At 43.3% G+C, this 23,976-nt stretch overlaps 2 protein-coding genes across 2 annotated transcripts in view; both read right to left on the bottom strand.

Moving 5' to 3' along the window:
• Positions 1 to 206: 206 nt before the first annotated feature.
• On the bottom strand, positions 207 to 18,242 carry LOC143288534 (uncharacterized). Its single transcript, XM_076597124.1, has 8 exons — positions 18,084 to 18,242; positions 16,491 to 16,562; positions 14,133 to 14,235; positions 12,052 to 12,119; positions 10,899 to 10,968; positions 8,733 to 8,945; positions 6,967 to 7,182; positions 207 to 5,071 (listed from the first exon to the last, which is right to left on the bottom strand). The coding sequence occupies exons 1-8, from the start codon at positions 18,122 to 18,124 to the stop codon at positions 2,720 to 2,722; spliced, it is 3,135 nt and encodes a 1,044-aa protein (XP_076453239.1). The 5' UTR covers positions 18,125 to 18,242; the 3' UTR covers positions 207 to 2,719.
• Positions 18,243 to 23,220: 4,978 nt separating this feature from the next.
• The window catches only part of LOC143287899 (uncharacterized), a 15,851-nt gene continuing 15,095 nt past the window's right edge, over positions 23,221 to 23,976 (bottom strand). The window contains exon 4 of the mRNA XM_076596140.1: positions 23,221 to 23,356. Coding sequence (XP_076452255.1) covers positions 23,232 to 23,356 — 125 coding nt within the window. The 3' untranslated portion in view covers positions 23,221 to 23,231. The remainder of the gene's footprint in view (positions 23,357 to 23,976) is intronic.

Below are 23,976 nucleotides of genomic sequence, written 5' to 3'. Positions count from 1 at the left end.
ACAGCATATGACAGGAATGTACAGGCACACAATACTGCAGCTCTGCTCTCCCAGTGACACAACCTGCAGTGGAACACAGGCTCAGATGTAACGTGTCCGCCGCTTAGGAAGCGAGAGAATGAGGGCAGGGGATCTAATCCCACCTCACCCCAGAATTCCCCCCCCCCCCCCACCACCACCCCCCCCCCTCCGCCCACCACTGGACCCTAAGTGGTGGTTTGGATGCTAGTTTCTGGAGTTTGATCCCTGTCGCACTCGTTGGGCAAACCGTGGAGATTTTTCCCCATCTCCATGGTCGCTAGGTGTGCAGACCTGTTAGTAACTGAACCCCCTTTGTGTGCATATGCATGCACATCAAATAAATTATATGCACGTTAAATACCCTGAAATCCATGTCAGCGTTCAGTGGGTTACGGAAACTAGAACATACCCAGCATCCACACCCCCTGAAAATGGAGTATGGCTGCCTACATGGTGGGGGTAAATAAACAAAATGGTCAAGCATGTAAAATGTCACACGTCTGTGTGAGTGTGTATGTATGCGTGTGAGGCTGAAACCTGATTAAATGACATGGGAAACGAACGATGAGCGCCCAAAGACAGCTGTTAGTCGGCTCTAGCCAGCTAAGCAGCCTGTTGTGCGAAAGGACTTCATTTTTGAAAGCACTTAGAGATAGGTCTCTAACGGAGGATAGTTATCATATATTAGTATCGATAAACCATCATCATACTGGTCTCTGACAAAGGATAGTCGCTACATATTAGTATCAATAAACTATCATCAGATCATGTCATCTTAGTTATTCGGATAAGATAATAAACCAAGGTCCTGGTGTGCAGCACGCACTTAGTGCACGTGAAAGAACTTGAGAAAAACAATTAAACTTGCAGAACCCCGCCCCCCCCCCCCCTCCCCCAAAACAAGAAAAACACAGAGAGGTGGCTGGCACTGCTCTGTAGCAACATGCTCCTCTTCCTGGTGAGAGCAGCCCCAGTTTCACAACACAAACCTGCTGTGACAGTGACAAACATTCAAACAAGAGAGGCAAGGCCTTCAAGACTCACTTGTGATACACTTAAAAAAAAAAAATCCAAGCTTTTTATGTATTGAGTATAATTTCAAAATGTAATGTTTAAGATGAGAAAGATCAGTTTAAAGCGAATTATGTCCCCTAGCATTAATTACAGAGTAATTTCCCTTCTTACTATCTGTACCAAAATGTTTGCAAAACAAATAAAACTTCCATGAAGTTCCTGTTTGAACAAAAAATGATAATAATGACTGCTCTTGTTGTTGGGTCAGAATATCAGATCAAAGTGCCAAGTTTAGAGAATACAAAAAAATATAAATATAACAGTAAATGCAGTTTGCATATAATTAGGCTTCATTTAAAAAAAAAATATTTGTGCCCATCCCAGAGGTGCAATATTGTTTTAAACAAGATGACTAGAAAGAACTGAATTTTTCCTATTTTTATGCCTAATTTGGTGTCAACTAACAAAGTATTTGCAGAGAAAATGTCAATGTTAAAGTTTACCACGGACACACACACACACACAGACAACCGAACACTGGGTTAAAACATAGACTCACTTTGTTTACACAAGTGAGTCAAAAATTAAAATACAACACAGAATACAATACAATAAATGCGGATACAAAACCCCACACCCGGTCAAACCTGACTCCCCCTGGGTGCAGTCAGGACCAGCTCACTTCCAAGTCCAAGAGGACATGATTCCATACCCTATAACATATTTGTAAAACTGAAACTAAATCAGTCTTGACTGATCAGATATATTAACAATGACATACACTGTTTTCCGACTACAAAAAAAACAACAACAACAACACAAAAACCAAAAACAACCCCCCAAAAAAACCCATCAGACTGAAAATTAAATGTCAGTAGAAAATTATTTTTATTTTTTTGCATGAAAAACACTGTAAAGACACAATCACCTGAGGTAGGGGTGGGGGTGGGGGGGAGGGGGGAGTGGAGGGTGGGCAGTAAAGGCCTACATATACATACTGAAAGGAAATTGTGAGTGAACACAATAGTTCCACTCTCCTTGCACAAAAATACACACACACACACACACACAAAAAAAAAATCAAGCCAACCAACTGACTTACTCAAAAACAGATAAATGATCGATAGAACACATCATTCATCACAAATGAATGAAAACAACTGAAGATATGTTCTGCAAATATTTGGTGAGAGAACAAATTAATTAACATTTCTCTTTATCATGCCATAGGATTTCCAATGATCACAAAAAAACCACACTCACAACCACACCCTGTGGTTTTCCACATGGACATTATTTTTATTTTGGGAGGGAGGGGTGTGGAGGGGGTGGGGGGGGGCGGGGCGGAGATCAAACACCCAAACACCACAAGGAAGATTCAGAACTGGGAACATCATGATCATGTTCACTCACACTTTCACACGCAGTCTTCAGCAAACCCATGTCAACAGGACAAGTAATCCCCAAACACCCGTAACCAACACACATTTGTGTCATCATGACAACTACTCTGAATCGCTCATCTATTACCAACACACATTTGTGTCATCATGACAACTACTCTGAATCGCTCATCTATTACCAACACACATTTGAGTCGCTGGAAACCCTCACACACTGCCACCATAAATAACTGACCCCTCAGGTTATTACAGATGGGTGTCCCACAGGGTGTTGCCCATGGCTATGAGAATCCAGGAGGGGGGCAGACACTGGCCGCAGCAGCTTTGGCAACAGCTGCAGGCTCAGGTTTCCTGAAGCCGTCAGTGTCAGCAAAGCCAGGGGGCGGGCCTTGCCGGGCAAAGCCTGGAGGGGGACCCTGTCTTCGTGTGGAGTCACCGTCCCTGAGGGAGTGGAGGTCCTTCTGAGGTCTGTCATGGATGTCTCTGAGTGGCTGGACATCCTGAGCTTTGTCATGGACTCCTTTTCCTCCCCTCCTGGAAAACCTCTGTCCTTTGTTGTTGTCATTGTTGCCGTGGCGCTTGTCAGCTGGCCAGTTCTGTGCCTGGGGTTCAGGATTCCAGTCTTCGCTGGAAGCCTTGCTCACCGCAGAGTCTCTTGCGCCATCCTGTTTTGCCGATTGTCCAAGTTTCCGGTTTCCACGCCTGGCGTCTGCGGACAGGTTTTTCTGTCCGGGGCACCCTGAGTCCCAGTCTTCATTCTCATTCTGGCCGTCCATTCTCTGGGAGGGGGTGGTGGCGGTGTCCGGCTCTGACCGCGAACCAGGGGGTCGGTTCCTCCCTCTGCCACGCAACCGGCCACGACCTGCCCCGCCTCTGACAAAGGTCCGGTCCCCTCTCACCCTGTCATGAGTTTTATCCTGATCCCTGTCTTGTTGCAAGGTCTGACTATCACCATTCTCGTGGCTATTTTGCCGCTCTGCTAGACACATCTTGTGCTTGTCTCTCCCCTCAGTTTCACCACAATGATGGTCACCACTTCTTTGACTTCCTCCGGTCTGGATATTTCTCTCTCTCCATGATCCGTGGTCGTTGTCATACTTGAAGTTCCGTGGGGAGTGTCTTGCATCCTCTGACTGGTCATCTTGGAAATCTTTCTGGCGGTTTTTCCCAGGGCCCTCGGGCCTGCTCTGGCCTTCTCCGTCCCGGGGCCCATTCTGGGGTTCCTGTCTCTTTTCCCTGCCTTCCGAGGTCTGCTCTCTGGGGCTGTCCCTCTCTCTCGTCCAGTCTTCACCGTCTCTGTCATGTCCCCTTGGTATGAAGTCCCTGTGCCCTCTGTGTCTGTCCTGCCCTGACTGTTGTCTGTTCTCTCCTGGTCTGTGTCTGTCCTGCCCTGACTGTTGTCTGTTCTCTCCTGGTCTGTGTCTGTCCTGCCCTGACTGTTGTCTGTTCTCTACTGGTCTGTGTCTGTCCTGCCCTGACTGTTGTCTGTTCTCTCCTGGTCTGTGTCTGTCCTGCCCTGACTGTTGTCTGTTCTCTCCTGGTCTGTGTCTGTCCTGCCCTGACTGTTGTCTGTTCTCTCCTGGTCTGTGTCTGTCCTGCCCTGACTGTTGTCTGTTCTCTACTGGTCTGTGTATGTCCTGCCCTGACTGTTGTCTGTTCTCTACTGGTCTGTCTCTGTGGCCCCTGGGTCCCTGGTCCCCAGTGCCGTGTCCCTGCCGGTTGTCTCCGTGCCGCCCTCTCCTCCCCTGCTTCCTGGCAGGGTTCGGGTCCCTGTGCTGCACCTCTCTGGGGGATGCTCCACCATGCCTGCCCTGCTCCTTGTTGCTTTCCCAGTCTGTTGCGTGGTGGTCCCCCCCTCTCCTATAATAGTCGCCGTCCTTCTGAGAGTCAGTCTGAAGTCCACTGTCCCTCATCCTTTCCTTTCTGTGTGTAGAGTCCTCTGTCCTCTCTCTGAGATTTTCATTGGAGTCCCTGAGGTTGTCTCTGATGTTTCTGGGATCACTTCTGGGACCTTGACAGTCCCTCAAGTCTCCCCGCCGCTCCCTGTGGTGGGTCATCTTGTTCGCCCTGCCGCGCCCTCTCCACGTTCTGTGGTTCTCTCCGCAGTCAGGTCTGACCCCTCTTCCGCCTGTCCTGTCAGTCCTGCTGTCTTTAACACCGTCGGCGAAATCCTCGTCGTAGTCGCTGTAACCCTGACCACCATCTCCGAAGAAGACGTCAACAACTTTCCCGGGTCTGTGACCCTTGGAGACCTGGTGGTGGTGGTGCGGTGGTCGAGACCCCTGATGCTTTCGACCCTGAGACCGGTACCCACCCCCACCACCCCAGTGGTCAGGTCGGCCGCCTCGACCTCTATGGTGCCTGGCTTCAGGGAGGTCCGTGTGGTCCCCTTCATCGTCGTCGTAGTCACTGAAACCTTGCCTCACGTCGTACTGTTGGACTGTTCGGTGTCTGCCCCTGCCTGCGAAGCAATGGCTTGCTGCTGGCTGGTGTTCTCCGTTCTCTCTCCTGCTGAGCACGTCCTCTTTCCTGTCCCGGAGGGAGTCCCCCTCTGCTTTCCATCTGCTGCTGGTGAGATCAGGTGTCTTTTCTTCATCGTCGTCATGTCTCCTGCCCAGGGGCACAACTGTGTTCTGAAAGTGAGAGAAACAAAAGGAACAAACAGAATGCTTATCTTCAAGGAAACAGTTTCATATCTAAGATGTGAATTTTCTTGTGCTTGTCAGTGCAACCCTGTCAGCAATGCCATCTTTCCTGCATGGTGTGTTTTAAGATGTATATGGCATACACGCACTTCAAAGCATCACTAAAAAGTAAAAGGAGGAGTTTGTATTATACTCCATGTTTGGTGATACATATACTTACCATGTCAAACTGATGCAAACTAGGCCTATCGGTTTGCTCTGCTTGGGCAAATTTCGCGTGGCTAACAGTGAAAAGATGCCCCTTCTTGCCCGGTCCGCTCTTAGCCAATCAAACACCTCTAAAAGCTATAAGCACTGAATCATTCCTTTGGCCAAGGCTCTCCACGCCATCTTGTCAGGTTTTCGCTCTGTCTCGTCTTACGCTTTTTCTGTGTGTATGTGCATGCGCTGTGCTACATGTTGTTCACCGGTGACATCTCACAAACTAATGCCATCATGTGGTCTGGACCTATCACTGCATGAATTCAACACTGATTCACTTGGACATGAGTTTTCATATTCATGTTTATTTCTTAGACACAGACTCTGATGATCTTGTCAGGAACATGCAGACATTGGGTCTTCCTGAAAATCACACACTTGGTTTTTGTTCTCGTTGAATGAAAGAAAAAAGTAAAAAAAAGGTTCCCTATTTCATCAACCGAGACTTTTTTTGGCCTTAAAAGAGAGAGAGAGAAAGGGAGAGAGGGGGAGAAAGAGAGAGAGAAATATTGTCTACCTCACCAACAAAGAATTTTTTTCTTGCCTTTAGATAAAGAACAAAAGAAAAGAAAAACTGTCTACCTCATCAACCAAGATGGCTTTTTTTTGTCAAAAAAACAAAAAAAAGTCTGTCTTTCCCATCCACCAAAAACTTGCTTTTCTCACCTCTTCTTCTTCTTCTTCTACGTTCACTCGTATGCACACGAGTGGACTTTTACGTGCATGACTGTTTTTACCCCGCCATGTAGGCAGCCATACTCCATTTTCGGGGGTGTGCATGCTGGGTATGTTCTTGTTTCCATAACCCACCGAACGCTGACATGGATTACAGGATCTTTAACGTGCGTATTTGATCTTCTGCTTGCATATACACACGAAGGGGGTTCAGGCACTAGCAGGTCTGCACATATGTTGACCTGGGAGATCGGAAAAATCTCCACTCTTTACCCACCAGGCGCCGTCACCGTGATTCGAACCCGGGACCCTCAGATTGACAGCCCAACGCTTTAACCACTCGGCTATTGCGCCCGTCTGCTTTTCTCACCTCAATTTACAGACCTGCCAACCCCCAGCAGGACTTGTCAGCAACAGTCTGGTATTAAAGAGCCTGTAGCAAACCCCATTTGTCAGCAGTACACAATGGCGATTCCAATTCACATGCTGGTTCAGGTCATTCAGGCCACCAAGCGAAATTTTCATGTCCGCTTGGCAGACGTTTGATCTAAGTCGTGCACAGATACTTTTCTCATTATTTCTCAAATGAGTGCTGTGGCTTCTTCGACACAAAAGAGTGCTCCTTGCTGCTGGTCTTGTGCTTCCATGTTATTAGGGCTTCAAAAACTTCAGGTAACCAACCTCGGTTCAATGTGTGCTGAATGAGAAGTTTAGTTACTACTGGCTGAAAGTTTGAAACATAAAACGCTTACTGGCCAGTACAATACAGGGTCAACAATGCTTTGTTCATCTGCGAGTGTCCAGTCTTCAAACCAATCCAGGAGAGGAGGGGTGAGAAAAAAAAAAAGAACTGATCAAAGCAAATCCCGCTCAAACTGTAGCAGTTGGCAGATCTAGATAAAGAAAATAAATAAATAAATAAATAAAATTAAAAAGGGGGAACCAACCTCATCCACCAAGAACTTGTTTTTCTCCAGCTCCAGGTCAATGATGCCGCCTTTGGCCTTCTGCTGCTTGTACAGCGCTGCTCTCTCCTCCTGCTGCCGACGCAGCTCTGGGGATGGCACAAACTCCTCCTCCTTCTCCTCCCCCGGGGTCTCCGCCAACAGGTCGCTCAGGTCAAGGGTCAAGGCCACGCGGCACATGGGGCACCGGAAGATATTCTGAGGGTGTGAGAAAAAAAAAGTAGGTGTTAATTTATTTGTCCAAGTAATTTTTCTGTTAAGACTTTTTGTCACATTTTCAAGATGGAATTTCTTACATGCATATAAAGACTCAAAATAAAACCGCTTTTGCTTGACCCTACTTTTTGTTGTTGTTGTTTCTTTTTGTTTTCCATTCTCTGGTGACCCATTCCCCCATGACAGTCAGGTCTCTGTGAGGACACCCACCAGAGATGGAGTGGTGGCCCAGTGGTAACATGTCCGCCTAGGAAGTGAGAGAATCTGATTGCAAAGGTTTGAATCCCACACTCTCAAGAATTTGTCCCCGCCCACACTTACTACACCTTGAGAGGAGGTCTGGGCATCTCATACGGTTGAGACAATAAACCAAGGTCCTGTGTGCAGTACCCAATTAAAGAACCCCATGGCAACAAAAGGGTTATCACCGGCAAAATCCAGAAGAAAAATCCACTCCCACATATGCATGTCATTCGGATGAGACGATAAACCGAGGTCCCGTGTGCAGCATGCACTTAGCGCACGTTAAAGAACCCACGGCAACTAAAGGGTTGTTCCTGGCAGATTCTGTAGAAAAATCCACTTCGACAGGAAAAAAAGAAATAAAACTGCACGCAGGAAAAAAAAAAGAAAAAAAAAGGGTGGCGCTGTAGTGTAGCGACGCGCTCTCCCTGGGGAAAGCAGCCCGAATTTCACACAGAGAAAGCTGTTGTGATAAAAATAAATACAAATACAAATACAAGTGTGCCCATGATCTGAAGCCTGACTGAATGAGACAGGAAATGAATGATGAACACCCAAAGGCAGCTCTCAGTCGACTCTACCCAGATACACAGCCTGCTGTGCAAATGACTGTGTTTGTAAAAGCACTCAGAGTTTGGTCTCTAACTGAAGACTGGTGCTATACAAGTATCAATAACAATACTATGGGCTCAACACTCTACTTCAATGTCATAAGCTTACAGCTGAGCCAACAGCAAAGTGAGAGCTGTATGATCAATGGTTTCTCCACTGCAACGGAAATTCATTTACGGATCCAAGTCTTTTGTGAAGGATCATGACCCTCAAACTAGGAGGCAAGATAACAATGGGCTTTTAGCGCTGCAGCCTTGGGGGCTAGTTGGTCTTTCGGAACCACCTCAACGCCGACTGTCCTAAAAATAAAACCCCTCTTGGCCGAGAAAGTGGGCATGTACCTTGGGAAAGACAATCTCCGCTACAATCCAATTCTGTTGCCTCCTCTGCAGTCCTGATGGTCACAGTTGGACACTACTGACTTAATGACTATCATACAAAGTAGTACATCTGCAATTAGTAGTATTGTATTGGTGGATACATATGTTGTTTTCCACTTCTATATCTTCCTGTGCTCTTGTGTGGTATAATGCACTGTTATATATGTACTTATATATGTACTGCTTCATGTGAAGCACTTAGAGCCCATCTATGGGGAGTTTGCGCCATATGTGTACAATATATTAGTAGTAGTAGTCTTAGTAGCAGAAGTAACAATACGCAACCAGCCCACCCACCTGGTCCTCAGCCCTGTGGATGTGTCCAGGCGCCGGTGCCTCCTGCTCGTGGACACTGGCCATGAAGGCTGCGGCACAGCGCGCCAGGCACGCCCGGTGGAAGTAGTGGTAGCAGTCCGTCTTGACGAAGTTGTCCCCCTCCTCAAAGTGGTCCAGGCAGATGGCGCACTCGCAGTGCGGGAGGTTGCCTTCCGTCAGACAGTCCTTGGCCATCTGTGGGCAGGGTTTTTTTTGGGTTTTTTTTTGTTATTGTGTAGCATTGTAGCAATTGAGAGTGTTTTGTTATTGTGTAGCATTGTAGCAACTGAGAGTGTTTTTGTTATTGTGTAGTATTGTAGCAACTGAGTGTTTTGTTATTGTGTAGCATTGTAGCAACTGAGAGTGTTTCGTTATTGTGTTGTATTGTAGCAATTGAGAGTGTTTTTGTTATTGTGTAGTATTGTAGCAATTGAGAATGTTTTGTTATTGTGTAGTATTGTAACAATTGAGAATGTTTTGTTATTGTGTTGTATTGTAGCAATTGAGAGTGTTTTTGTTATTGTGTAGTATTGTAGCAACTGAGTGTTTTGTTATTGTGTAGTATTGTAGCAATTGAGAATGTTTTGTTATTGTGTAGTATTGTAGCAATTGAGAGTGTTTTGTTATTGTGTGGTATTGTAGCAATTGAGAGTGTTTTGTTATTGTGTGGTATTGTAGCAAATTGAGAATGTTTTGTTATTGTGTGGTATTGTAGCAATTTAGAGTGTTTTGTTATAGTGTAGTATTATAACAATTGAGAATGTTTTGTTATTGTGTAGTACTGTAGCAATTAAGAGTGTTTTTGTTATTGTGTGGTATTGTAGCAATTGAGAGTGTTTTGTTATTGTGTGGTATTGTAGCAAATTGAGAATGTTTTGTTATTGTGTGGTATTGTAGCAATTAATAGTGTTTTGTTATTGTGTGGTATTGTAGCAATTGAGAGTGTTTCGTTATAGTGTGGTATTGCAGCAAATTGAGAATGTTTTGTTATTGTGTAGTACTGTAGCAAATTGAGAGTGTTTTGTTATAGTGTGGTATTGTAGCAATTGAGTGTTTTTGTTATTGTGTGGTATTGTAGCAATTGAGAGTGTTTTGTTATTGTGTGGTATTGTAGCAATTGAGAGTGTTTTGTTATTGTGTGGTATTGTAGCAATTAAGAGTGTTTTGTTATTGTGTGGTATTGTAGCAATTGAGAGTGTTTTGTTATTGTGTAGTATTGTAGCAACTGAGAATGTTTTGCTATTGTTTGCCATTGTAGCGAATGAGAATGCTTCCGTATTATATTGCATTCTATTCCACTGTATCATGAAGAATGTTGTGTTTCATTACTGTATTGTTCTGTAATATACCATAAAATAAAAATGGATTTTTTGGAGGCGGGCAAAAAGAGGTTGGGAGGGAAGAGGGGGGGGGGGGGGGGGGGGGGGGGGGGGGGGGGGGGGGGGGGGGCGGCGGCGGGAGGTGTGCGGGGGGGGGGGTTGGGGGATGGAGAAAGAATTTCTGCCTTTTTAAAACCATGGGTTCTTTTCATGTGCACTAAGTGCCTGCCGCACACCACAGGGCCTCAGTTTTATCGTCTCCTCTAAAATGATCAGCGCACAGACCACCACTCATGGTCTAGACAGACAGGGGAAAATACTGACCAGAGTGGGATTCTATCCCAGGATCCTCAGATTCCCTCCCTTCCTAGGCGGACGTCTTTACCACTAGGTCACCCACCCCACGCATGCCTCTAGGTGCAAGCGTAGGTGCATAAATAAACATAAAACAATGCAAACAGAATGCAGGCCTGCGTAAAGGTCTGCAAGTAACTACATGACTATTCTGTACTGCTGCACATCACTGTGCGACCACTGAAACAAACATGTGAACACAAGACTAATTCTCTTTTGACAAAGGTGATAGATAAGTAAAGAAATGCTTTTTTTCATATCCAACCCTCGCATACAAATACTTTTGTTAATAAAATTTAATCTTTAATTGAATATGTTTCCTATTTATTTAAAGTGGATGATGGGGGTATGGGGGTACGAAGTAGATGAGGGGAAAGTGAGGGGTAGAGGGAAATTTATGCCCGATAGGGAGACGTTTACACACATGAACACACACACAGAAGAGAGAGAGAGAGAGAGAGAGAGAGAGTATTACCTCAATTAATTCAAACAGCATCTGACCACCTTTTCTTTCTTCTGCTATCTTCATCATGTCTTCAATCAAACTAAAAGAAAGAAAGAAAAAAAAAACACACACACACAACATTACGCACATTTTGAATAACTAAACTTGTCATTCCCCTCAAAATTAAACAATTACTGGAATTCCCAACCATTATTGTCCAAAGCATCCAGAAACTATTGGAAGCATGTTCTTGAAACCCATTAAACTAATAGCAATACCTTGACACAACTGAACAACCAGCAACAGTACATCTCCAAAGGCATGTGGTTTGCCATGATCTTGACGTGCCTATTCATCTGTTCGCTCAGCAGTTCAGTTCAGTCGACTGTGCAAACAGCAACTGAATGAAACTGAAAAGCCAAACACAACTTTGCAAACCCAGCAACAATCCAATTACGACCCACAGAAAATTTTGATGATCCAGAGGCAGACAAAATCATAAATTTTCAATCCAGAAATTGGTTTTAATCCAGCATATTTCCACCATTACTTTCCATGGATCATGATAACTGTCGCTGTTAATTCACACATACACACACACACCACACAAATCAACTTCTATTTCAAGATTACAAACTATTTAAAAAATCACTGTTTCCATGGTACATATAACACACCTAGACTATACATTAAAGCAGCAGACACTTAACCCTTTGAACCCTGAGTTCCTGAGCAATTTTAACCCTTCTGCCTGAACTCCTGAGCCAAAATTTGCAAATAATTGGTATTTAATGTGTCACAGCAGATATAAAAAGAGTGCCCTGACCACCGCTTTACCAGTGGTAGAGAAAAATGACATAATGCCTAGCCACCGGTTCAGCCGATGTCAGAATATTACGGTTTTTCTGATTGGCTCTTCAATATAAGCCAACCAATAGCAAAACACGACACAAGTGTTTACGCACCGCTCAACCGGTGGCTAGGCATTATGTCATTTTTCTCTACCACCGGTAAAGCGGTGGTCAGGGCTCAAAGGGTTAAGGCAAAGACAACAGAATGTACAACCAGACAGCAGGACACTGGAAACAGAATGATACAATTACAACTTGCTGTTCAGTCATGTATTTTATAATAAAGAACATTCATACACTGAAAAATAAAAATCAATCGACAGGTCACTCACCTTTGGAGGTTTTCTTCACCTAGACCACGAGGATTTTTCACCATGATTGTTGGAACTTCATTTGGGTACTGGAGAAGCACAGAAGAAGAGGATGATGAATGTACCACACATACATTACAATCTTTTTCTTTCTTTTTTTTCTCCCCCCCCCCCTAGATCAGTAAACAGTGCATCACCTGGCAGATTATATATCATAACCTAACAAATACTATTCTGTTCAATTTGTATGAAAATTGAAAGATTTTTCTCCTAATTCCCTTAAAGAGAGAGGAACTCAGAGAGAGAGAGAGAGAGAGAGAGAGAGAGAGAGAGAGAGAGAGAAGGAAAACGATGTGAGAAGTGTTTTGCAACATGGATAAATTTATCAGTTTCAAATACTGTACCATCAATAATTTTCTTTTTTTTTCAATCAGTCTTCTGAATAATTAAATAAATATATTTATTATATGAGAACTGTAAAGCATGCACATCTTTTTTTCGTTTGTTTCTGTTTACTGGAATGCAAATTATTTCATTTTATTTTTTTAATGAAAGCATGTAAATATTTTCTTTTCTTCTTTTTCTTTCTTTTTTTTTTTTTATAACTGCACACACAGACATATGCACAGGATGAAACCTTTCCTCACCAGAAATCAACTTTCTCTTTCCACCCCCAACCCCTCCAACACGCCCACACTGTTAACACAGCCAGTAGCCAGTACACAACATGTAACTCCAGGCCTCAGGCATGTGGAGTTGACATAAATCACGCGTGTGTGTGTGTGTGTGTGTGTGTTTAACATAGGGCAGATGTAATGTAGTGCATATGGATCTCCTTGAAAGTGAAACTAACTGTACGCACAGAGAATTAAACCCTTTCCCCCAACACACACACATATGATCGTCCAGAAATGGAGAAGCGCCACGGTTCCCCATGGAGCTAAGGAGGGGGGTGTGGGGGAAGGGGGGGGGGGGACAAAGCAAACACCCACCAGAAATCAACCTTCTCTTCCCTTCCTCTCCCAACCCTCAGCACTGCCTCACTGACTGACAACACAACTCTGAACTCCTCCGTATCTATACCCTGTCTCGACGGGCGCAATAGCCGAGTGGTTAAAGCGTTGGACTGTCAATCTGAGGGTCCCGGGTTCGAATCACGGTGACGGCGCCTGGTGGATAAAGGGTGGAGATTTTTACGATCTCCCAGGTCAACATATGTGCAGACCTGCTAGTGCCTGAACCCCCTTTGTGTGTATATGCAATCAGAAGATCAAATACGCACGTTAAAGATCCTGTAATCCATGTCAGCGTTCGGTGGATTATGGAAACAAGAACATAACCAGCTTGCACCCCCCCGAAAACGGAGTATGGCTGCCTACATGGCGGGGTAAAAACGGTCATACACGCAAAAGCCCACTCGTGTGCATACGAGTGAACGCAGAAGAAGAAGAATACCCTGTCTCGCCAGCTCCGTTCTTCCTCTGATACTCGACTTCTCAGGATACCTCACGTCAGAAGTAAGACCTATAGACACAGATCGTTTTCTTTTCAATCACCAAAGACGTGGAACAAGCTCCCTGATAACCTCCGTCATTCTGATTCCCTCGCATCTTTTAAATCTCGTCTCAAAACTCACCTTTTCCCTCAGCAGTAAGTTCAATTGTGGCAGGTCCACTTCCTTTGCGTTAGCTGTGCTTGACTATGTATGTATACATATGTATGTGTACATAACTACATGCATGTATATGAATGTGTATTGTGTGCGCGTGTGTTTATGTAAGTTTGTGCCTGCCTATGTGTGCGTATGTGTTAGGGTAGCTGTTAGATACACATGTATTGTTAAAATGTATGTACACAGTGTGTGTGTGTGTGTGTGTGTGTATGTGTGTGTGTGTGTGTGTGTGTGTGTGTGTGTGCGTGTGTGTGTGTGTGTGTAGTCATATTTTGGTGTGTGTATGTAACATAGATGTAATGTTTTATGTTAACAAAGCGTTTTTGTAAAGCACCTAGAGCAGATTTCTGGACAGTGTGCTATATAAGTATCCATTATTAACACAGCCAGCACACAACGTGCGCTGCCGCTGCAGGCCTGACTGACTTACGCTGGGTGGGAACTTGAAGCACAGAGTCATGCACACGTACTTCTTGCTCTCGTCCATGCCAGTGGCCGGGTGAAGGGCCACGGACATACTGCTCTGACGTCCTCTGCACAGTGCCGAAGTGCTGCTCATAAGTGTCAGTAACTAACACATTTCACAGTGCCAAAGTGCTGCTCATAAGTGTCAGTAACTAACACATTTCACAGTGCCAAAGTGCTGCTCATAAGTGTCAGTAACTAACACATTTCAGTGTCAAAGTGCTGCTCGTAAGTGTCAGTAATTAATACATTCCACAGTATCAAAGTGCTGCTCATAAGTGTCAGTAACTAATACATTCTACAGTATCAAAGTGTTGCTCATAAGTGTCAGTAACTAACACATTTCAGTGTCAAAGTGCTGCTCATAAGTGTCAGTAACTAACACATTTCACAGTGCCAAAGTGCTGCTCATAAGTGTCAGTAACTAACACATTTCAGTGTCAAAGTGCTGCTTGTAAGTGTCAATAAGTGAATAACTAACACAATGCACAGTGCCAAAGTGCTGCTCATAAGTGTCAGTAACTAACACATTTCACAGTGTCAAAGTGCTGCTCATAAGAGTCGGTAACTATTACATTTCTTGCTGATATCCTCTGCACATCAATGTCAAAGTGCTGCTTTTAAATTTAAGTATCAGCAACTAACACATTTCTTGTTGAAATCCTCTACAGTGTCAAAGTGCAGCCCAACAGTATCAGTAACACATTTCTTTTTGAAATCCTCTGCCGTGTCAAAGTGCAGCTCAACAGTATCAGTAACACATTTCTTGCTGACGCCCTCTGCACAATATCAAAGTGCTGCTCGTAACGACGTAAGTGTCCATTTTAAACTTCATTAATTTTGGTTCTGGTAAAACTTAAAAGTTAAACACCCTTTACATTCTGCTGTGGATGTCTGGTTTCATGAAATACATATAATGTTAATACAGACTTGATGATGACAATGATGACTATCAGTGCTCATCGCATTTTCCCTTTGCACAACAGCTTGTTGCAGACATCTTTGTACGTGAACATAATAATCAACAGAGTTATGATGATGGTGATGATAATGATGTGATTGCTGCCCTTCTCCTCATGTTCTAAACTGCTGTCCCTTACCAACCATTTGTACTCAAACAGTCAACACAAACACCATTTATTTCCTGGTTAGTGCTTGGAGTACTAGTAAACCTAATTGAAACATGTGTTAGTGCTGTATTTTAGCTCTGACTGCTATCACTATGCTATACACACGTGTGTAAGATTTGTATGGTTTTGGATGGTGATAGTCAAACAAAACTGCAGTGAAAAATAAACCTTTTTTTTTTTTTAATGTATAAATGATGTCAAGTATTTATTAAGCTTAGATTTCCATTTTCAAACTCAAAATGTCAAAACAAAATAATATCAATAACAGTGAACCAAATTCAAATACAATCCCACAGACTAAATTGAACAAATATTGCTTCTTGGATTCGGGATAGTTGAAACTGGATCAAACACCCTCTGATATCTTACTGAAAAAGAAAAGGAAAAACGGTAGCTTCCTTGGTCAGTCTGATGCTTTGAGTGACATTACAATAAGACGTGTGTAAGATTTGTAAGATTTTGAATGGTGATAGTCAAATAAAACTGCAATCTTTTCTTTTTTTTTCATGTATAAATGATGTCAAGTATTCATTAAGCTTAGATTCCCATTCTCAAACTCAAAATGTCAAAACAAAATAATATCAATAATAGTGAACCAAATTCAAATACAATCCCACAGACTTAAATCCAACAAATATTGCTTCTTGGATTCGGGATAACTGGATGAAACACCCTCTGATATCTAACTGAAAAAGAAAAGGAAAAACGGTAGCTTCCTTGGTCAGTCTGATGCTATGACAGTAAGAGTAAGATGGCTCTACTCCAAACATCAAATGTCAATCACAGATTAATTAGAAATAAAACAAAATTTGGGTTTTGAAAATTTTAGTGTATGATGGGTTTCCAGCAGGTAAATTCATGTCTTTCATCTCAATAAAATATATTTTACAAATATTATACAATGTATATTACAATCATCATTACTTAATCAAAAACAGTTTGCGTATGACGAACCACTGCCACCCTACAGCTATGCACTGATGTAGCCAAAGACACACACACACACACAAACATACACACACACACAAACAAACACACACGCATGCATGCAAGTACACACACAAACACACACTCTCTCTCCCTTCCAAAATGTCAAGGAGAAATAACTCCAGATACAAACTACAAAATTGTACAAGTACACAGTGTGTGCATGGTTGGTTAAAATCAAGTTGTAAATTACACCACCAACTTACTTTTCATCACGTTCCACTGTCAGTTCTGAGATGTAGATGGATTCAAGAACATAAATCTCCTCAGCAAGATCTCTGTTAGAAAATATAACTTCAATAAAATCAAGCAGTAAAAGAAACATTTCTTTTCTGTCAAGACATCAACATATTCAGTTTTGTTCAGTTTATTTAATATCTATCAATATTTAAATAGCACTGTGTTGCTGTGTTTATATTAAAGTATGTTAATATCATCTCTCTCTCTCTTTTACACACACGCATAAATAAATAAATAAATATATATGTGTGTGTATATATATATATATATATATATATATATATATATATATATATATATATAGCACTGATTGGCAGATGAACATATAGATCTATATTTTGATTAGCAGACAAATTATTTAACAGATGAATATTATAAACCATCAACACGCTCAAAACTTATGGTTACACAAAACCATGGTCGCTTGTATGCTGTGAACTACAATGGAACACAGCCAGTGCTAGTGCATGTGTCCGTGCATGTGTGTAAGTGTATGTGCATGCGTGCACATGTGACAAAGAAAAAGATAAAATCACTGAGAGCTTCAACTCAGTGGATAAGGTAGCCAATATCTAGCTCAGACCATGTGTGTCAGCACTCTTTGTGCAAAATGCATGCTTGCCAAAAATGGGTAGAAACTCTAATCAACTTTCAAGTCACACACACACACCACTTACTGTCACATGGACAATGACACACACAAATGCTTAAGTAAGAAGTGCCAAATTTCAGCACATATACCACCAAAGTAAACTTGGAAAACCATCCTTGCTGGCTTCTACAATTCAGGAAACATGCAGGCTCACACAATGGTCTACCACGAACTGACGAAGGCGGATTTCCCCAGAACACAACTGGTCACTCCATTTTGTCATTTTGTGTGTGCACATACAAATGGTAAATGTGTGTATGGTCTTTTCATTAATAATAAAAAATAAATAAATAAATAAAAAAATTAAAAAAAGACAGAGAGAAATTGCTGGCCTGCTGGTGGTTGGTGGCCAGCCTTTTTAGTTAACAGCATCTTGAAGCTGGTGGCCGATTCAGCCTGAACGACACGTGTCGTGTGTGTGTGTGTGTGTGTGTGTGTGTGTGTGTGTGTGTGACTCTGTGTGTGTGTGTTAAATTGTAACATCGAAGAGCAATGATTAAAGTGGTGTGCACCCAACCTAACCACCGGTCCACGCACCCACGCTCTTCCCCCAGTGCCACCCCACTCCCCCAAATATAACAAAAATAAATAAAAGCCTAGCAACAGGCCCAAAAAAATAGAACTGAATACAACATAATCAAAATAACGGGCCAACCAGGGTCCAATTTAAATCCCCACCTACCTCAACATAATTCACATTACCTCGAGTTTGTACACATGTGGTGATGTGCACATTCATGAGACTCATCACTAAGTTTCGATATAAATCAACCCGATTCCGAAGTTACTAGGGACAGTTCGACTACATTGTGAAATAAATATGAAAATATCAGTCCACACATACATGAACATCTCGAGAAAAAATGATGCGCTGAGTAACTAACAAAAAGAATAAAACAAAACCTACGCTTCAGCTGAAACAGCACTTGCTTCGTTGAGGTCCGCCATGATAATTATTTAACAGCACAAGACATTGCACCGGCATACAGAAATCAGCTTAAACACAAGCTATTTGCAACAAATAAACAACCAAAGACTGACAAAAATATTTCCATTTCCTACATGAGACTTGTCGAATGAGTCTCTCACGGAAAATAGTTAACTTTGATTTGTCGAGGAAAATATTTGTTGGAGAGTAAGCGGGCTTCACACCACAGTTAGAGCGTGATCATGGTCATACTACTCCAATGAATAAATAGTAAACAAAATATTTTGAAAGTGATTTTTCATGACGATGGGGAAAATGCATTCCACGAGTTTTTAAGGGTGCACTACGATTCATACGATGAACACGAGGTTACTGGAAGACATTTAGAAATTGTAAAACCATTTTTTTCAGAGAAAAGGCAAGTGTGTGTGTGTTTGTGTGTGTGGGGAGGGGGTGGGGGGGGGGGGGGGGGGTTGGAGAGACCGCCTGAGTATTTGTGACTACAAGCTGGGGCTCAGTAGTGGGTCACGGTGAGGGGCAGGGGGACGGGGGTCAAGGAATAAATTATGGGGGCGGTGGGAGGACGGAGGGGATGAGGCGGGTGAGGAAAGGAGAGAGTAAGGGGGTAAGAGAGACATAGACACGCAAGGTAGCCTGGTGGTGATTTCGGGGTCAGTGGACGGTATAGTTCATAAGTACTGAACTAGTATTTTGAACCAAAGAACATTAATTAGAAGCCTATGTTTAACATCATGAATGTTGGGGCTAGTCCTTGAAAGCAACAACCGTGCGGTGCTTTGATGATAACGTAGATTTTCTCGTCATGATCGTCAGGACACTACTGATACAGTACAGATTTTTTTTCAGCGGTTTAATTAAATCATTATTTTTTAAGCAGCTAAAAAAACAAGCGAGAATCATGTGCCTTGAAAACGTTAACTTGATTATTAATCACAGTTATAATCGTCAGTACATTCTACACTGAGTACTGATTTAATTAACAGCTAGAATTTACCACAACAAAATAAACTGACAAACAAACAAAAGGCATTCTGAAACTGAAATCCTAACATCGGTATATAGAATTTAGAATTAAAATGCATAGATTAACTCAATTGACTGAAGGAAATTACAAAGGGTCTTGTGTTTTACACCCAGTGTGAAGATCTTACAGAACATAATTTCAGTGCATTCGCCGAATTAGTCGTTCTGTTGGGTGTCGTCTCTCTCTCTCTCTCTCTCTCTCTCTCTCTCTCTCTCTCTCTCTCTCTCTCTCTCTCTCTCTCTCTCTCTCTCAATGTCTCTCCCCGAGTTTGTTCGCGCGCGTGTGTGTATCGTGTGTGTAAACGTCTCCCTGTCATGCATAAATTTCCTTTCCCCCCACTAACTCACTTCCACCTCATGTATTTCGTACCCCCCTAACCCCATTACCCACCTAGATGAATAGGAATCATATTCAGTGAAAGATTAAGACTCATTAACAAAAGTATTTGTATGCTGCATGAACTTTTCGTATTTCATTTTTCGCATTACACCGGCTGTGATAACATATACAAAACAGTGTTTGTATGCTGAACTTTCGTACTTCATTTTTCGCATAACAGCGGCTGTGGTAACAAATTTACTGTGATGGTCAAGATGGTGCAACCACTGAGTTCTCTCATACACTCTCACCCGTGAACCCCAGTTATCCATACACACTAGATATTAGTGTTTATGCCTTATCCCACAATGTCCGTGGGAGTGAACTTACTGTTGTGACAGAATGATGAACTGTTGGTTTTCATTTATTTGTTTTTATTTTATTTTGTTTTATTTTAATTTTTAGTTGCTACAGTATTTCTTAAGACAATTTGAAACTTTTTTTTTTCCCATTTCGATGATCCTGAAGGCGAATTTATGTGCCCTTTTCAGACAGCAAAGTGGTTGACTGATTGGTTTATTGATTGATTGAATGATTGATTATTGAAAAAAAAAAGCACAACAATTAACATGCATCTTCCTTTTAGGCATATTCATAAATCAGCATGCGCATACTCGGTGAATGATAGTTATCGATGACGTATGTTTGAAATGAGGCAAAGGAAGCAGCGAAACGCTGTAAGTTCAGCCGGTCATAAAATGGCATCCAGATGATCCGACGGAGAGCAGTTGTTCATCAGTCAATGAGTCATTCATGCAGTCTGCACTGTTTAGAGTGGGAGATCACTGAACGCGTCCGATCCACCGATCATAGTTTCAGTGCCTGAAGAACCGGACTTATCCGGACGGATTGAAAGTTACCAAGTATTATTACTATTACGCCTGAACATGCATTTGAAGCCGGCTGATTTTCATTAAATCTCGACACTCAGCTTTTTCACGTCTGCCAGACTTGAAACCTTCCTCTATTCCAAATAGCTCCTGGCTTCCCCGCTTCCTCTTGATTTCCGGTCCAGTTTCACTTTCTTTATTTTCATTTTCATGCATTTGTAGGTCAGTTTTGACGTAGTCCAATCCTCAGACTCCCCAGTCAATGAGAGTTCACACTGGTGTGAAAGCGCTTTCATTCGTCGGACTCTGCCCAATATTCCACGCCATGTGAAAGACATACCCCGAAAACGGAGTATGGATGCCTACATGGCGGGGTCAATAATAATAATAATAAAAAAACAAAAACAAACAAAAACACACAAAAAACCGGTCGTCAAGCACGTAAAAGCCCACGCATGTACTACATACCAGTGAACGTGGGAGTTGCAGCTCACGAACGTAGAAGAAGACAAAGACAAGACAAGCAAAAAAGACAAAATCTTTATTTTGCATGCAGAAGAAGAAGAAGAAGAAGAAGAAGACTGACTGAAGAAGAAGAAGAAGAAGAAAGACCTGATTTGGCCAAAGGGCCTTTCATAGCCGGTGTTAAGTACCTCCTCCGTCAGTGTCAGGAATTCTCTTCCTCTGGATCTCCGTCACTCACCTGTGCTGTCCTCTTTCAAAACAAAACTGAAAACTGTACCTGTTCAGCCGAACAGGCCTTTGCCGGGTGTGAAGAAGGGACCGGACATAGCTCACGGTGTTTGCTGCGGTCTGCTCTCCACTGACCCCCACCCTTACCCCCCCCCCACCCCCGCTCGTGTCAGTGTGTGTGTGTGTGTGTGTGTGTGTGTGTGTGTGTGTGTGTGTGTGCGCGCGAGGGCGCGCGCGTGCCTGTCAGTACTGCTGATAATGTGTGGTTGCGTGCGTCAATTGAATGCCGGCGGCATCAGTGCGTGCGTGCCAGTGTATGTGTGTGCCGGTGCCAGTGCGTGCACTAGCAGTGAGTCTGGTCAGTGTGTGTGTGTGTGTGTGTGTGTGTGTGTGTGCGTGCGCGCGCGCGCGCGCGCGCGCGTGTGTGTGTGTGTGCGTGTGTCAGCCATGGGGTGGTGTGCCGGTCACCGTCGGTGAGTGTGTGCCAGATTGTGCCGCGCGCAGGCGCGCGCGCATGTGCATGTGCATGTGCGCACACGCGCGTGCGCGCGCGCGCGCGCGTGTGTGTGTGTGTGTGTTTGTGTGTGTGTGTTCCGGTATGTGTGTGTGTGTGTCGGTATGTGTGTGTGTGTGTGTATTTGTGATTTATTCTTTTCTTAAAAAAAAATTCTTTTATTAAAAACAACAACAAAAAACACACAAAAAAAACCCAACAAAAAAGCCCCCCAAAAAACCAATTGAATAAAACATTGAACTCATAATGTAAATAGATACAAGACAGCCAATCGCCTGCAGTGTTTCCAATTTCTACTCTTAACTTGTACTGATGTGCAACTGAAAAAAAGTGATGTGGTTATCATTGCGTGTGATAATGATGGTGCTGATTCCATTTCTGCTTCCTTCTCTGTTAGTTCTCCTTCTCCTCCGCCTCCGTCTTCAGTCCTTCTTTTTTTCTTCCTCCTCCACCTTTCTTCTTCTCTGTTTCACTCTCTCTCTCTCTCTCGCACACACACACACACACACACACACACACACACACACACACACACACACACACACACTGACACAGACAGACACACACACACACACAGACAAGCCCTCGCGCGGCGCGTGGGCACTGCACGCACACACATACATACTAAATATATACACACTGGGGGCAGACACATACACTAACACGATACACACTGACACACACGCACTAACACACAGACACTGACACCGGCGAAACACACACACACTAACACACAGACACAGACTCGAAAACACACACACACCAACACACGTAAAAATATAGGCACACACATACGTAAATGCACGCACGTTCACGCATTCATGCACTATGCACATATCATCAGACAAAGAGACAGAGACAAACTGACACATAAAGTGCGTGCACTGGCAGTGAGTCTGGTCAGTGTATCGTGTGTGTGTGTGTGTGTGTGTGTGTGTGTCGGTGTGTGTGTGTGTGTGTGCCAGTGTGTGTGTGCACACACTCTGACATACGCGCACGAGAGAGAGAGAGAGAGAGAGAGAGAGAGAGAGAGAGAGAGAGAGAGAGAGAGTATGTGTATGTTAGTGTGAACGTGTGTGTGTTTGTGTATGTGTGTCAGTGTATACACGCTCTGCGCATTAACAGCAGATATGGAAGACAGAGGGGATGTACGCGCACAAACAACAACAACAACAACAAAACAACAAAACAAAACAAAACAAACAAACAACCAAACCCCCCCCCCCCCAAAAAAAAAAAGTGTGAGTGAGAGAGAGTGTGAGTGAGTGTGTGTTGTGTGTGTGTGTGTGTGTGTTCAGAAGCGAAGCACACACAAAGGCGAGAATTGATAGTCATCAGTTCTAAATTCTAATTCTTATTATTTTCGACGTTTATTCCGTTTGCATGAGCAACAACGCCTCACAACGATAGCTAAATAAATAATTGAATACATAGATAAATACACAAATAAATACACAGTTAAATCGATAAATAAATAAACAAACATACAATCAAGGAAACGCACCACAAAGCTAAGCATTCAACAACCACCATTTTACGGAGAAGATAATTTTTCTTCTTCTTCTTCCCACTGAAGTTCCGGTCACGTGCCACGTGCTCTTCCGGTACACATCTCAACTGGTCACTTCCTGCTGATGACGCGTTGTACAGCGTGGAGGGGACGTCACTCAGGCGGAGATGTCCGGGTAGGGTCCACCCGGCGTGGAGGCGTAGGGCCCCACGTGGGAGCCACAGGGCGAGGGGACATCACCCGGGTAGTCACACACCTGCAGGGCCTCGTTGAAGAGCGTGCCTGGCAACCAGTCATGTCAGGGTGAGGATGGTGATGGTGGTGGTGATAATGATGATGATGATAATGATAATGGTTATAATAATAATAATAATAATAATAATGTGGAGTGATGGCCTAGAGGTAACGCGTCCGCGCCTAGGAAGCAAGAGAATCTGAGCGCGCTGGTTCGAATCACGGCTCAGCCGCCGATATTTTCTCCCCCTCCACTAGACCTTGAGTGGTGGTCTGGACGCTAGTCATTCGGATAAGACGATAAACCGAGGTCCCGAGTGCAGCATGCACTTAGCGCACGTAAAAGAACCCACGACAAAAGTGTTGTTCCTGGCTAAATTCTGTAGAAAGATTCACTTCCATAGGAAAAAAAAAACAAACAAAAAAAAAAAAAAAAAAAAAAACCCACAAAAAAACTGCACGCAGGAAAAAATACAAAAAATGGGTGGCGCTCTAGTGTAGCGAGGCACTCTCCCTGGGGAGAGCAGCCCGAATTTCACACAGAGAAATCTGTTGTGATAAAAAGAAATACAGATACAAATTCCCTAACCCACCGAACACTTACATGGATTACAGGATCTTTAACATACGTATTTGATCTTCTGCGTGCGTACACACACCCGGGGGGG

This window comes from Babylonia areolata, chromosome 12 (assembly GCF_041734735.1).
Source record: "Babylonia areolata isolate BAREFJ2019XMU chromosome 12, ASM4173473v1, whole genome shotgun sequence".
Classification (NCBI taxonomy): domain Eukaryota; kingdom Metazoa; phylum Mollusca; class Gastropoda; order Neogastropoda; family Buccinidae; genus Babylonia; species Babylonia areolata.
The sequence above is the reverse complement of the archived record's forward strand: the minus strand, read 5'-3'. Positions and strand labels throughout refer to the sequence as shown.

Bases quoted from the DNA above. Each gene is read 5' to 3' on its own strand.
- LOC143288534 (XM_076597124.1), bottom strand. From the start codon at position 18,124: ATGGCGGACCTCAACGAAGCAAGTGCTGTTTCAGCTGAAGC. The intron at 16,563-18,083 runs GTAGGTTTTGTT...ATTTTCTAACAG, and splicing joins AGTGCTGTTTCAGCTGAAGC to AGATCTTGCTGAGGAGATTT. The intron at 10,969-12,051 runs GTGAGTGACCTG...TCTTTCTTTTAG, and splicing joins GGTGAAGAAAACCTCCAAAG to TTTGATTGAAGACATGATGA.